At 34.7% G+C, this 13,924-nt stretch overlaps 1 protein-coding gene across 1 annotated transcript in view; it reads left to right on the top strand.

Moving 5' to 3' along the window:
- Positions 1–13,924, top strand: part of Non1 (nucleolar GTP-binding protein 1) — a 119,508-nt gene that overhangs the window by 43,151 nt on the left and 62,433 nt on the right. Inside the window, exons 6-8 of the mRNA XM_090378094.1 lie at positions 144–236; positions 5,905–6,054; positions 12,335–12,376. Coding sequence (XP_090234220.1) covers positions 144–236; positions 5,905–6,054; positions 12,335–12,376 — 285 coding nt within the window. The remainder of the gene's footprint in view (positions 1–143; positions 237–5,904; positions 6,055–12,334; positions 12,377–13,924) is intronic.

Below are 13,924 nucleotides of genomic sequence, written 5' to 3'. Positions count from 1 at the left end.
AAATGTTTCTAAATAATAATAATAGATCTGTTTAATAGAATATAGTCATTACTAATGCCTAATGAAATTATGATATCTTCAATATTTATAACTGTGGTAATTTTTTTACTGTTTTATTTTTATTTATTTATTTTTAAATATAGATTACCCGTGCTGATGTTGATGTACAGCCTTATGCTTTCACAACAAAATCTCTGTTTGTTGGTCACACAGATTATAAATACTTACGATGGCAGGTAAGTAATATCAATCATTCACTATGAATTAGTGCTGGAAGGAAATTGTCAGAACTTTTACTTTTATTTCTTACGTGGAAAAAAATAAGTAAAATTCTCTAGCTCAATTTTGAAGGGCTAATGTCAGTTTTTATGCATACTGTGTTTATAGTATTATTGAACCATTATTTTGTTGGAACTTTCTTATTCTAAAATAGCCAGTGTCTAGTTCTTGTAATAAGAGAAGAAAGCTTGACATTGGCCATTTATCAAGAGAAAGACAAAAAAAAAAAAAAAAAAAAAAAGTTCAATAACACTATTGCATAAAAATTAACATTGGTCCTTTTCAGAACAAAGCCACAAATAAGCTACATTTTCAGCACATGGCTGTCAAGACATTTTGTAATGCAACTTTTATAAATTGGCAGAAATAAGATATATGAGGTCTGGCTATTAAATAACGAGACTGTGCACACAGCCATTACACACCAAGCGCCACCTGGGAAACAAAGCCATACCAGCTGACCTTGAACCTTTTCCTGGTTGTCTGCCATGTCATGTTCCAACACACTCGTTCACTTTGCAGTGGGACTGGTTTTTATTATCTTGTGTTTTTTTTTTTTTTTTTTTTTGCAGTTTGCTGGAAAAAAACAAACAAAAGAATCAAACAATGAATCAGCCAAAATTTTTTAACAAAACTAAAGAAAACATCAACTGAAAGTTACAAGTTATATCAAGTTTATGAGGAAGATACTATGTCAAGAGCTTGAATGTTTGAATAGCTTAAAAGATTTTTAGAAGGAAGAGAGAATGTGGATGATGATGAACAATTAGGCTGTCCAGTATTATTGAAAACTGATGAAATTATGGACTGGGTAGGGACATTTATTAGAAGTGATTGTCATTTAAGCATTAGAATGGTTGCATCAGAACTCAATATGGACAAAGAAACACAAATTATAACTGAAAATTTAGGCACAAGAAAAATGTGTGTTAAGGTGGTGCCAAAAATGAAGATCAAAAAATGAGTAGACTCCAAGTTTGTGAAGATGTTTTGAAAAAATTGAAGAAGATCCAGACCTTCTGTGTACTGTAATTGCTTGCAGTGAAGGTTGGCTGTTTCATTACAACCCAGAAACTAAAAAGGCACTTAATGCAATGGAAGACAAAACAATCCCCCAGACCGAAAAAAAAAAAAAGGCAAGAATGTCGGAATCAAAAATGAAAACTATGCTTTTTGATTTCTTAGATATTAAAGGAATTTTTATGGCTGAATACATCCCACCAAATCTGACTGTCAGTCAAAATACTTAGGTTTGAGGTTCTGATGAGGCTGCATGAAAAAATTCTAAGGATCGTTGGATGCTCCACCACACAGTGCACACTCTGTTTGCCATTTTCTGGCCAAAAAACAAATCCCTGTGTGTTAACATGCACCCTACTTTCCAGACCTGGCCCCCTGTGACTTTTTCTTCCCTAAACTGTAAGTTTGCTTAAGGAAAACCCATTTTAAGTCCATTAAAGACATTCATAAATAACAACTTAAGTGTTAAAAGGCCTTTCAGAAGATGACTTCCAGAAATGTTTCTGTGCTTGGAAGAAACATATGGAATAGTGTGTGCAAGCCCAAGGCAATTTTGAAGGGGATAACTTGTGAGGTACAAAATACTTCATTATATTTATTTTATTGCAACAGTCTCGTTATTAATAGCCACACCTTGTACTGCATTTTTAAGGTAGTTTTATGTAATTAATATAATAATACAATGAAACCTCCATTAACAGACACCTTTGAATAGATGCAAGATGCTAAATGCCGATGGCATCCATACATTCGGGTAGCGGTAATCTCAGAATAACATATCATTTGGGTAGCAGTAATCCCAGAATAACATATCATTTGGGTGGTACTGCACACAAGGTAATTAGAGAACAAAAAAAGACTTGGGAAGAATTGTAGAGTCTGGTGTGAAGTTCCCAGAGCAGTGCAGACAGACTACTACAGCTTATGGGACTCTTTCAGTAATATACAGCAATTTTGCCAGCAGGGACAAGGAGATGATCATCCCACTATATAAAACATGGATTAAGATGATCCCTACAGTTCTGTGTGCTACACTGGATATAATGGCACATTCCCATTTTTCGTGAGTGAAACAGATACGTATAGAACTTCTCTTCGGCTGCAGCAAACATGACTGAAGGCAGGTGATATGATTCAAGAGGTCTAGTGCGAGGACTTTCTCACTAGCTATTTTTCTTAGCAGAGTATCATACTCACAAGACATGAACTGTAGGATTTCAATACCCTATAATGGAGTGGGCACATGACATGCAAAATTTCAATGTGTTATAGTGTAGCAATTATAATTAATTATCTGTACAGTATGTAAATAGTGGCAGTGGTGCCATGAAAGCTGGCTGGGACTGCCTAGCACAATAAATAAATAATGTATAAAGCAATGGTTAAGCTGTGGTTTGAGTATTACATTCAGGTCTGGAAACCTGATTTTAGGAAGGATATAGATCTGTTGGAATGGGTACAAAGAAGGGATGAAAAGGTTTGCAAGAACACAAAAAGCTACTCATACCAAGAAAGACTTCAGTTCTGTAAATTGCATCATCTGGAAACTTGGCACTTGCTAGGAGACCGAACTGAATTGTTTAAGGTTTTAAGTAGATTGATTAAGCTAAATGCCGATGGCATCCATACTCTTCCTTAAATGACTCACAAAAAGGGACATAAATTTAAATTGAGAAAGGATGGTTGCAAGATAGCTATGCAAAAATTTGCTTTCAGCCAGTGCATGAATGATTGTTGGAATGGACAGCCAGATGGCAGTTTGATTTCAACAAATTTGCTATGTTAGTGTTAGCTGTGTTGTGAAAGATGTTAATTTGAATAAATTAAAGGAATGATTAGAAAAATTATTGGAGGAGATGGACAAATGTGGATGCTGTATAAGCTTGCTACTTTACATCGTTTGCCACTACTAATATCTGCATGAAGATATATGTGGTTACAACAGAGATTTAAACTATTACCTTGCCTATAGATGGTGCAGTTTTCTCTTTTAAGAGCTGACATCTCTATTGATATTTCAACTCTTAAAGCTTTTACATTGAACATAAGAAACAGATACCTATATATTAGGAAGATGATTACATTTTCAAAATGAGCTCATTTACTCTCAGAATGTAAGTTAGAAAGTTGGCAGATGTCATCCTCTGGATCACCTCTGTACGTTTGCGTATTTGTACTCTAAGCTAGGAAATGGTTTGGCGTGGACAAGGTGTAGCATTAAGCTTACACATATAACACATCGTGTTCCAGCCATGTTGTTGGAGGTAGACTGAGGGACCTTATGGAAGTCCAAGTAAGCATCGATATTATGAAGATTATCAGAATATGTGTGTGGTACATAGACAGGAATAGTCTTACTGTGGCATATGGTGTTTTGGGTATTTGGGACAAATTATGTGAATGGCAGAAACACAGGTCTGAGGATAACATAATGTCAAGCTATCAAAGTGCCTTCAGTAATGATCAGAAGTGTACAGCTATTGTAGGTGATAACTCTCCATTCTACAACTCCTCCCATTTTCATAGTATGGCACTCCATAATGTTTCTGCTATTATACATGGAATTGAGACTTATCACAGAAGATCACACATTACTGGCCACCAGGCCAGTAATGTGTCGTAATAAATGCACAAGAGATGCACACATACACAGGGGATAAAAATGGCAGGAATGTAACCCATTTTCTCCGAAGCAATGCCAGGGCTGATACTGTAATGTTTTAAATGTGATTGGTAGTTGTGGATCTACACTGAGTTGGCATTGTATTAGCAACACCAATGTAATACCTCTTGGAACCACTTTTTGTCTATAGTACGACCCATACATGTCTTGGCATGAACTTCACAAGATGTTGCAGGGTGTCCCATGGTAGTACCCGTGCATTGCACAATTTGTCTAGTAATGCCTGCTCATTGTCAGTGGATGGTAATAGTATCAAATTTCCTTTTCCATTAGGTAGGTATGTATGTAATTCCAATACCTGTCCCATACATGTTCAGTTGGGTTGAGATCGGGTGAATTCACCATGGGAGGATGGAGAATTCATTTTCATGTTCCTAAAACCAGTTAGCAACCTGCTGAGCCTTGTGGCATGGCACATTATCTTGTTGAAAGATGCCAGAGTTGTGTGGGTACACTGTCATGAAGAAGGGGCGTACTTAGTCAGCAGTTGATTAACAGTGATCATGTGACCTGGGGCACCACACAAAAACAGCCCCAAACCATAACACCATCTCCTCAAACCTGCCAAACATCAACAGTGCATCCAGGTGATAAATTTGATTGGATACTATGATGTGGTCAATGTTCTGGGTGGTTAGCTGGGCCAATGTCTAGCCAATCACTGCTGCGTTACAAGATGAGACACAAGACGCTTACCACAGGCTGTCTCACGTTTGACTTTTGGATGGTCGTTCAGCTGCTGTTGAACCAGTCACAGTAGACCCATGACACCACAGAACAGGAGTACTTAACCATGTTAGCTGTTGTCGAGGTACTGGCATCTACATGTCTTGCCCCTACAATCATTTCACGTTCAAGGTTGGAAATATCTCAACAACTGCCCATTCTTCCTTGTGACACTGAAAAATTGGTTGCCAATTTTGATGTGATGTGTGCAAACTACAATTTTATATCAGCCAAACTGACTTTGAGCCTTAACTAGCATTATGGAAGGGGCCATTCACGCACAAGGGGTGTTGCTAATGCAAAGCTAATCAGTGTATGTAACCTGTAGCCAGTTATGGATCCATTAATCATTCTGTGCTGACATTTGTCTGGTGGTTTCAGTACTTTGTTGATGGATATGGGTGCCTTCTTGCAGTCACTGTACTGATGACAGTGACTGTAGGAAGTTCATGCAGCAAAGATCTACACAAGTAAAAATTTACCATGTTAACCATCAGTTTCGGACACCCCAGTAGTTTCTTCACACTCAAATTTGTCCATTGTATATGTTTCCAATCAAATGCATTACATTCTCTTGGCGGTGCTGCTCCTTCCCCAAGTGGGAAGGAGCAGCAGTGCGTAGCACACGCTTCTTGATTAGACCGGGGTTTGAGCCTGTCACCACCAAATACGGAGGATGCGGAAAGGTCAGGGAATGACCACCGCATATTCCCGGAGCAGTATGGCCTTAGTTGCTAATGCTCCTAAAAAAAAAAAAAAAACCAAATAACAATAACATTCTCTTGGCAAGATACACTTTGCCTTTTTTTTTTTTTTTTTTTTTTTGCACACTCTTCAGTGCTTAAACAGTTTTTAACAAATGCTGACCCCTGCCAAACACCTAAGGTCATAATCTCTATCGTTCGTCCTCTTGAAATGCTAATTATTCGTGTATTTATATATAAGTGATATATGTACAAATATTAAAAACAGATCTGGCCACTCCTGAGTGGGGCAGTCAGTTTCAGTGGTGAGTGATGTGTATATTTTCTTTTGCAATTTTGAAATTGACACTTTAATTACTTAGCTTGGATGAAAGAGGAAATCATACAAAGTTTAGTTGTACTGGCTCCTACTGAGTTCAAAATTTCTTTATGTATAAGATAAAGTTCTTTAAAAAACAAACAAAAAAGCTTACAATTTTCTTTTACTGCTAGATCATAGACACTCCTGGTATATTAGACCATCCTTTAGAAGAGAGAAATACCATCGAGATGCAAGCTATAACTGCTTTAGTTCACTTACAGGCATGTGTTCTATATATAATTGATCCATCTGAGCAATGTGGTCATGCTATTGAGGATCAGGTAAAAATCTTAAAACCATTTATCTTGCTCATTGTTTATAATAAATGTTGAAATATTTGTATTTTTTTTTAGGTATAATGAATTTATATCTTTTACACTTGCCCTTTGTTGAAATGAAATAAGAAATATTTATCTAATAATGTATTAGGCCTTCCCAGGACTGAATAATTTATAATTTTGATTTGCTACAACTTATATTCCTAGAGGTAACAAAACTACTTGAAGTGTGGCCTACCAATCTGCCTGCACAATGTTTTATAACTATGCTTCTGTGGATGGTGGCAGATCTGTACCTAAATCAACTTTTTTTCCATTTCATCTCATATTTGACTGAGTTGAGATCTGGGGAGTTGGTTTGCCAAGAAAGGAAGTTGAAATTTTCTAGATGAACCTAAATCCATTTTCCTGCTGGAAAACACGTCCATCAGGAAACAGCATCAGCAATAACAGTTGGACACATCACATCAAGATTTCTAAACGAAACATTCTCCAAATTATAACACTGTCACTGCCAGCCTGTGTTGTCTGTAGAATATGCAATAAACCTTCTGTCCACTTGTATTATACCAGAAAACTAGGATAGCTTACAAGCTGATGGGTTACAGCACAGATAGGTTGCAATCTCTTGCCAATCATTAGCAGTCCGTTCAATCTATTGAGCATTACAGCTCTGCTTCATACTATCTAATTCAAAGTTCTCTTAACATTATGTATGTGTTTCCTGTTATTTAATTTAGGTAGTAGTATCATTACGAATAATACATGTATTTCCCAACTTGTGAAAAATTTTACCCATTATGCTGCTGGAAATGGAAACCATTAGCATTAATTTTCTGTGGAGAATTTTCACCACTATTACCCTAAAATGCACTGTTATCTTAGCTTTATTAAATAATATAATGAAAATGAAACAACCTAGGAACAGAAAGAGTAGGGACCTTTTCTCTTGTGTTTAGTAGGTAGCAGAATTTAAACTGCCTGGTTAATACAGTTTTCTAATGCTAAAACATTGTAGAACAAATTTTGCCTTAAATGTAAGTTACTTTGGTATTGCATTACTTTAAAATAAATGACATTGCCAAAAGGTTTAATATTCCATTTCTGTAAAAGGTGAGATACTGTTGTGATAGCCTATTCTGGGACTTACTGAACCCTCATCAGATAGCAGGCAGTCTAGTGTGACAATTCCCTGGCAAAAGCGATGAAGAAGAAATTGGTCAATATCATGTAGTCTGGGAAATTAGAACTTCAAAATTATAAAATAGGCAATGTTATTTTGTCCTCTTAATTTTCATCACTTTGAAAAGGCCAAATATCTTTGCCTATTTTATAATCTTTTGAAATTCTATAAATAATTTTTTTAATTTATATAATTTCAGAGTTCGAACTTCACACATGGCAACTCATATTGAGCAACTTGTTTACCACTGTTTTGTCAGGAAATTGTTATTAGAGGCCATCTACTATCTGAGGAGGGACCTCCGTAGGGTCCTTGAGGCATTCTATATTGCTAGTGTGGACCATAATTTAGCCTATTATGGAGTCCATCCTACAATTTGATGAGCACTGGCGTACTCGAAATATTCTTGCTAATGCTGCCAGATTCTCATTAGTTACAATTCTTCTTTGTGTGTGTGTGTGTGTGTGTGTGTGTGTGTGTGTGTGTGTGTGTGTGTGTGTGTGTGTGTGTGTGTGTGTGTGTGTGTGTGTGTGAGAGAGTGAGAGAGAGAGAGAGAGAGAGCGTTCTCATATCTCTATCACATGACAAAGAGGTGCACTGCTTTGAAAGCTACCAGCTACCACATTTCTTATTTTAATTGATTTTACCTTCACTTATGTTTTGTTGTTTTAACGTATTTTATCCTGTGTATATTTTTTATATTTTTAGTAGTCAGTTCTGCTCTAATGCACATTTTCGCAACATGGCTGATATATTAGGGAACAATGCGAGTACAACGCAATTTCGTGTGCAAGTAACACCAAGTGAATGCAAAGCCTAGCACCAAGCTGAACGTAGTTACCTGCACAGCAATACATACAAGTTTACGAAGCTCAAAAAAAGTCAAATATGTGAGAGCTATATTTCCTATTTACTGTAGTTGTATTGGTCGGAGACACACTGTTGTCATTCACTATATTCACAAGATAACACGTGATATTGTAAGCTGACTCATGTTTTCAGGAGCTTACATTTTTCTGTTCAAAAGAAATTTTGTGAGAAGTGATAGCGTGAGCAGAGGAGCACATTTCTGGAGGTCACTGCCATAAAATAATAAAAATAATTTGCAGTTCCCAGTTTATTGGGCTTTTCCGTTAGTGCAATCTAATTATAAATGGGTAGTAAACTTGATCTTACTGCACTTACAATGATACCAATAGTGGAATTCTGTGAGTTTTTACGTTGTTATGGTGAAATGTTTCCCCTTCCATGAAATCTTCAATCATATAAAAAACATAAATACATTTTCAGAATCTTCTCTTCATTAATATTTTTTTAGCTTTGTAAACTTGTCTCACTTGTGCAATTTATGCAGCTCTTGTTTTTCATTATTGATTTCTTATCTTTTTTGCTGTTTTAAATTTTACAATCCAAAAAAAAAAAAAAAAAAAACCCCCGTCAGTGAACAGAAATATCAATCAAGCAAACTTCATATCTGGTCAAGGTAAAGTGCTATATTTACTATAATAGTTTTATTTATTTATTAGAAATTTAAGATGTTTAAACTGGTGTTAGCAATTTTATCGGGTTTCTAACATTTTTTAGCATTTTACTTGCCAGTCTGAACATTTGTTTGAGTGCTCTGCCCTAATCCCTATTTTTTCCATAAGCCCTGTTGTTTTAACTTATTTTTATATATTTATTTTGAAAGTATAAATTTATTATACTTTTGAAAGTCCAGTCTGTCATCTCAAGTAATTTTATTGTTATTATGTTCCCAATCCACAAGGCCTTTTCTCTTAGCATTCTCTCATCCGGAAGAGAATTAAATAGAATGATTTCCAGTCACTTAATTTAAAATTAATATCAGTATACTCAGTGCTGCAGGAAGATGCACCGCTGTACCTGAGGTTCCATAATAAATTTATACTTTTGTGAAATGGAAATCTAAAAGTTCTTAATCTGATTCTGCTTAAAGATCATGTGTCTAGAAAACAAAAAAAAAAGAGATTATCCAAACTAGTAGTGCACTTTTTTTCTTTTCTTTTTTTAACCAATCCAGATCACAGCTCAGTATAAATGTGATATTTTCCCTTCAGAAGCATCTCAATCATTATATACTGATATCAAATTTATATCCTGATTGTACAAATACAAATGTTCTCAATACCTTATTCATCCAATCTTTAATCTCTGTAATTTTTTTTTGTTTTATATATAAAGAATTCTGTGAGCCAGAATAATCTTCATGTACACGAGATTAATGAATGGGTTACAATTGTAAGAAACCACAGCATCCATTGCTTTTCATTTGTGTAAAATGAATAGTGTAGACACCAACATTGAAAACGCCTTCATATAACAGAAATTTTTTTTTTTTTTTTTTCTGTTTTTAGCATCATACATTCAAAATTATTATTTTTGGAAATACAGCCACTCCTCGAATTACATAAGGGTTGCGTTTTGTGGAACTCTGCGTAAGTTGGAATTTCCCTAAATGCTTATGCAGCACTCGCAAATTTTATTGAAATTTGATTGGAGCAAAAAAAAAATTTTTTTTCGACAAACATGTAAATAGAATTATTTATTCAGTTTTTTTTTCATGAGATAAATGAATTATTTATTCATTTATCTCATGCGCATGAAAAATTACAAAAATTTCAAAATTATAAAATTACAAAAAGAGAGAGGAGACAGGCATAACATCAGCAAATTTTACCTTTTGAGCATCGTTGCCAGAATTAACTCTCCAGCTGATAAGCACTCTGCTCCGGGTTGAGGGCTGTGGAGATTTACAGGGAGTTTTTTCCAGCCATCACAAAATTTCTCTGCAGCTGCAGAATCGGCACTGGCAACTTACACCGCATACTTTAATGTTTTGGAAACCAGTGCAGTGCTTGAACCTATTAAACCACCCGTTTCTTGCCACGAACTTGGCTTGGGGTTCGCTGTACTTATCATTAATATCTTCATAAATACTTCTTGCTTGTGCTTGAATGGCCACTGGACTCAGGGGCACTCGCTTCAGAATCTGATTTTCCATCCATATTATTAATAGCTTTTCCATCTTCAATATAACAACTGAATGCTGTTTTGTGATCACTGTTGATCTTAAATGCATTGATCCTTTAACATATTCTTTTATACGTGCACTGTCCCTTAAAATAGTATTCACTGTTGAAGTAGCGAGACCTAATTCTGTGCAATAGATGACAAACTTTGTCCAGCTTTGTACTTATTAATCATCTTCATTTCTAAATCAATTTGTTTCGTTTCCTAGCACTGCCAACACTTGCACTCACTTTCCGTTGGTCCTTTTCCCTTCGCCATTGTAATAAGTAAATAGGAATGAAGAGATGATTCTGAAAATTTATTTGTTTTTTTATATGATTGAAGATTTCGGCGAAAGGGGAACTCATTTCACCATAATACCGTAACGTAAAAATCCACAGAATTCCAGTTATCAGTATTGTCACAAATGCAATAAGATCGAGTTTACTACCTGTTTATAATAGATTGCTGTAACAGAAAACACAATAAACTGAAAAGTACAAATTGTTTTTATTGTTTTATGGTAGTGACCTTCAGAAATGTGCTTTAGAAAAATATCACAAAGGGGTTTTCAAAATTGATTCTTATAATGGAACATATGATAACCATGAAAGTGTAGTGCACTTTCCATTATAAAAATGACCTTTTATAGAGATAAATAGCTTACTAGCAAAAATTTCAACTTCTGAGGTCTTGGAGTGCATTACCAAAAAAAAAAAAAAAAAAGTGTTATTGGGTTCACATTACAATATTTTCACGATACCTCCTTTTATTCCTACAGGATGCAAAATACGTTTTTCACGATTATTTTTTAAGTTGGCACCGGTCAGCAAAAACTTACATAAAGTCGAATTTCCGTAAGTCAAGCATTACGTAAACCAGGGAGTGGGTGTATATATAATGAAAATGGTTTCTTAGGTTTCTGAAGGCTATTTGAAACTTCTCGTTAATTAAATATTGTAATATGTGTGTATATATATATATATATATATATATATATCCAATATTTTAAATTAAATAAAATAAAACATAAGCCAGTAGTATGGCAAAAACTGTAGAGCAAAAATTAACATAAAAATAACCCAAATAAACAAATAAATGAAAAACAAGAATAGACATAAATAGTAGCCCAGAAACCCTTGTATAATTTCAAACGTTAAATCCAATTAACAAAAACTATATAAAATTTAGGATAATGCCAATTACTTATTAATTTAGCGGTACCCCCCCCGAGAGGTACCAGTTCCAAAAGACGTGCCGCCATCTATTTTCCTTCTTTTTTTTCCCCTTCTATATAAGCTGATTCAGCTTACAGTATGTCAGTGGTGTGGCTCTGCTCTAGAGTGCTGTCTGTTCTATAATTTATTTTTTCGCTGCATAAGGACCACCGGCGTGCAAATCCTCTGCATTGATGGATCGATCGGAGGAGGGAGGGTGAATTGGTGCTTCGATCTTTTCACCATTGCGACGATTTGTATAGCGATTGAAATGCAGCGATTCCATGACCATTATTGGCCTCGTGGTCCTCTGTCGATATGGGGCATGATGGTCAGTCTATTTTATTTTAATTTATTTTGATTTTGTTATCGTTTGGTAGTTCCTTTAACCCTCTTTTGGTGATATTTCACGTCTTTTGGAACTGGTACCTCTCAGGGGGGTATTGCTAAATTAATAAGTAATTGGCATTATCCTAAATTTTGTATAGTTTTTGTTAATTGGATTTAAAGTTTGAAATTATACAAGGGTTTCTGGGCTACTATTTATGACTATTCTTGTTTTTCGTTTGTTTGTTTATTTGGGTTATTTTTATGTTAATTTTCGCTCTACAGTTTTTGCCATACTACTGGCTTATGTTTTATTTTATTTAATTTAAAATATTGGATGTATTTCAGCTTCATATGGAGGAATTGCTTGTCGCTGCCTCTAATGAATGTTTAATTAATTATTTATTTTCACTTTATTATAATTAACTTATTTTAATATAATTCAATGATAGTATATATATATATATATATATATGTGGTATCTGTGTATGCAATATGGAGTCCTCTGTTTTTTCTTAATTTATAGATCCATCTTTATAAAAGCCTCAAGCCATTATTTTCAAGCAAGGTAAGAGTTTTGTTTCTCCTTCACTGAATTTTAAAATCTTGCATTTTGCATCATTTTACATAAACTAATGTGTTTTTGATCTAAACATTCTTCTACAAAAGGAGGTTAACTTACATATGTCTGTCTTATCAAATAAATTTTTTTATGAAGTAAACTTCATGCTTTTAATGTAAATAATCTTCCATCAGTATTATAATAATGTTGATATAAGATTATTTACATGGAACTTTTACTTAGTTGATTCTGCCAAGTCGGTGGGCTCAAATATGGCATGACCAGGTGTATAATAATCTTCTTCAAATAAAGCAGAATCCACAGCTGTGGAAATCTAGCTTCCAATTAAGCAGGCACAAAAAGGTTATACTAGCTAGAGCATGAATTGAATATACTCACTTAACACATCTGTTTTAACAGCTAGGGGATCCCCATTTTGTTTGCACTGCCACTTCCTTTTTAATGTTAATTCTTAGCAAATCTTCCTACTCCATGCTGCCAGAACTGCAATTACATCATATTATTGGAAGCAGTGACGTGTTAAAATTGCTATTACTGCTAGAAAAATGAAGTATCTTTTTACAAGTGATTTATGCATGCATTTTACTATGGCTTTCAGAATATATATCAACTTCCAGTGAATTTTATCATCATTCAATTTTCAAAACTAAATATTTCCATACTAAACCTGAGCAAAAATACAATTAGGCCATACCCCACAAAGTAAACAAATCCTGCACCATGAAACTGAAGCCATCACACAAATTAGAAAGGTGTGAGATGTTAATGATATTTTTCAAAAAATAGTCTCAGCATCTCAGTGCCTGTTTGCCAGTTGAATATTTCTGTTATATGAAAAATAAACTATGTTACTTGCGTGACATAGAAACACATGCCTATTTCACTTGAAAATGCTGCTAGTGTCACTTAGTCCTTTGAGGGAAAAGTAGCTTTACCTATAAATACAACTCACCTTCACAACTTTCTTTTGTGATACCAAGTGAAGACTGGATTAACTAAAATCATATCTGATATTTTTGATGCTTTTACCAACATTAACTTAAACATAAATAATTCCTTCCTAGGTTTATTTCAAATGCAAAGCCTAGTTGCTTATTTGAAATAATTTAGAAAGGCCTGGCTGCACAAGCCTGGTTGTGCACATAAGCTTATACTCCTTATATTTATAAACCTTCAGTGAATAGAAATATTTAGTTATGATACAGTTTATGCCTCATCCTTTAGTCACATTAGTTGTGATATAACTCATGTCTCATCCTTTAGCCACATGAATCAAAAGGAAATTTCATCATAAATAAGCAAATTTAATGCATTTGACAGCTTGACATTGCCATTGAAATTAAAGGTTAAGACCATAAACAATTATATTAACTATTCAGCTATATTAGTATTATTTGCACAAAGTTCTGTTCTCGCTTAAATGAGCTTATCCTGATATACTGTCCATTTCTATCCATGTTCCTTACCTGAACTTTTCGTTTTGCCCATACATAATCATAAGGGCGCCTCCGTAGCCAGGTGGGAAGGAGCAGC

This window comes from Mastigoproctus giganteus, chromosome 7 (genome assembly GCF_048544385.1).
Source record: "Mastigoproctus giganteus isolate SK-2022 chromosome 7, ASM4854438v1, whole genome shotgun sequence".
Taxonomy (NCBI): Eukaryota; Metazoa; Arthropoda; class Arachnida; order Uropygi; family Thelyphonidae; genus Mastigoproctus; species Mastigoproctus giganteus.
The sequence above is the reverse complement of the archived record's forward strand: the minus strand, read 5'-3'. Positions and strand labels throughout refer to the sequence as shown.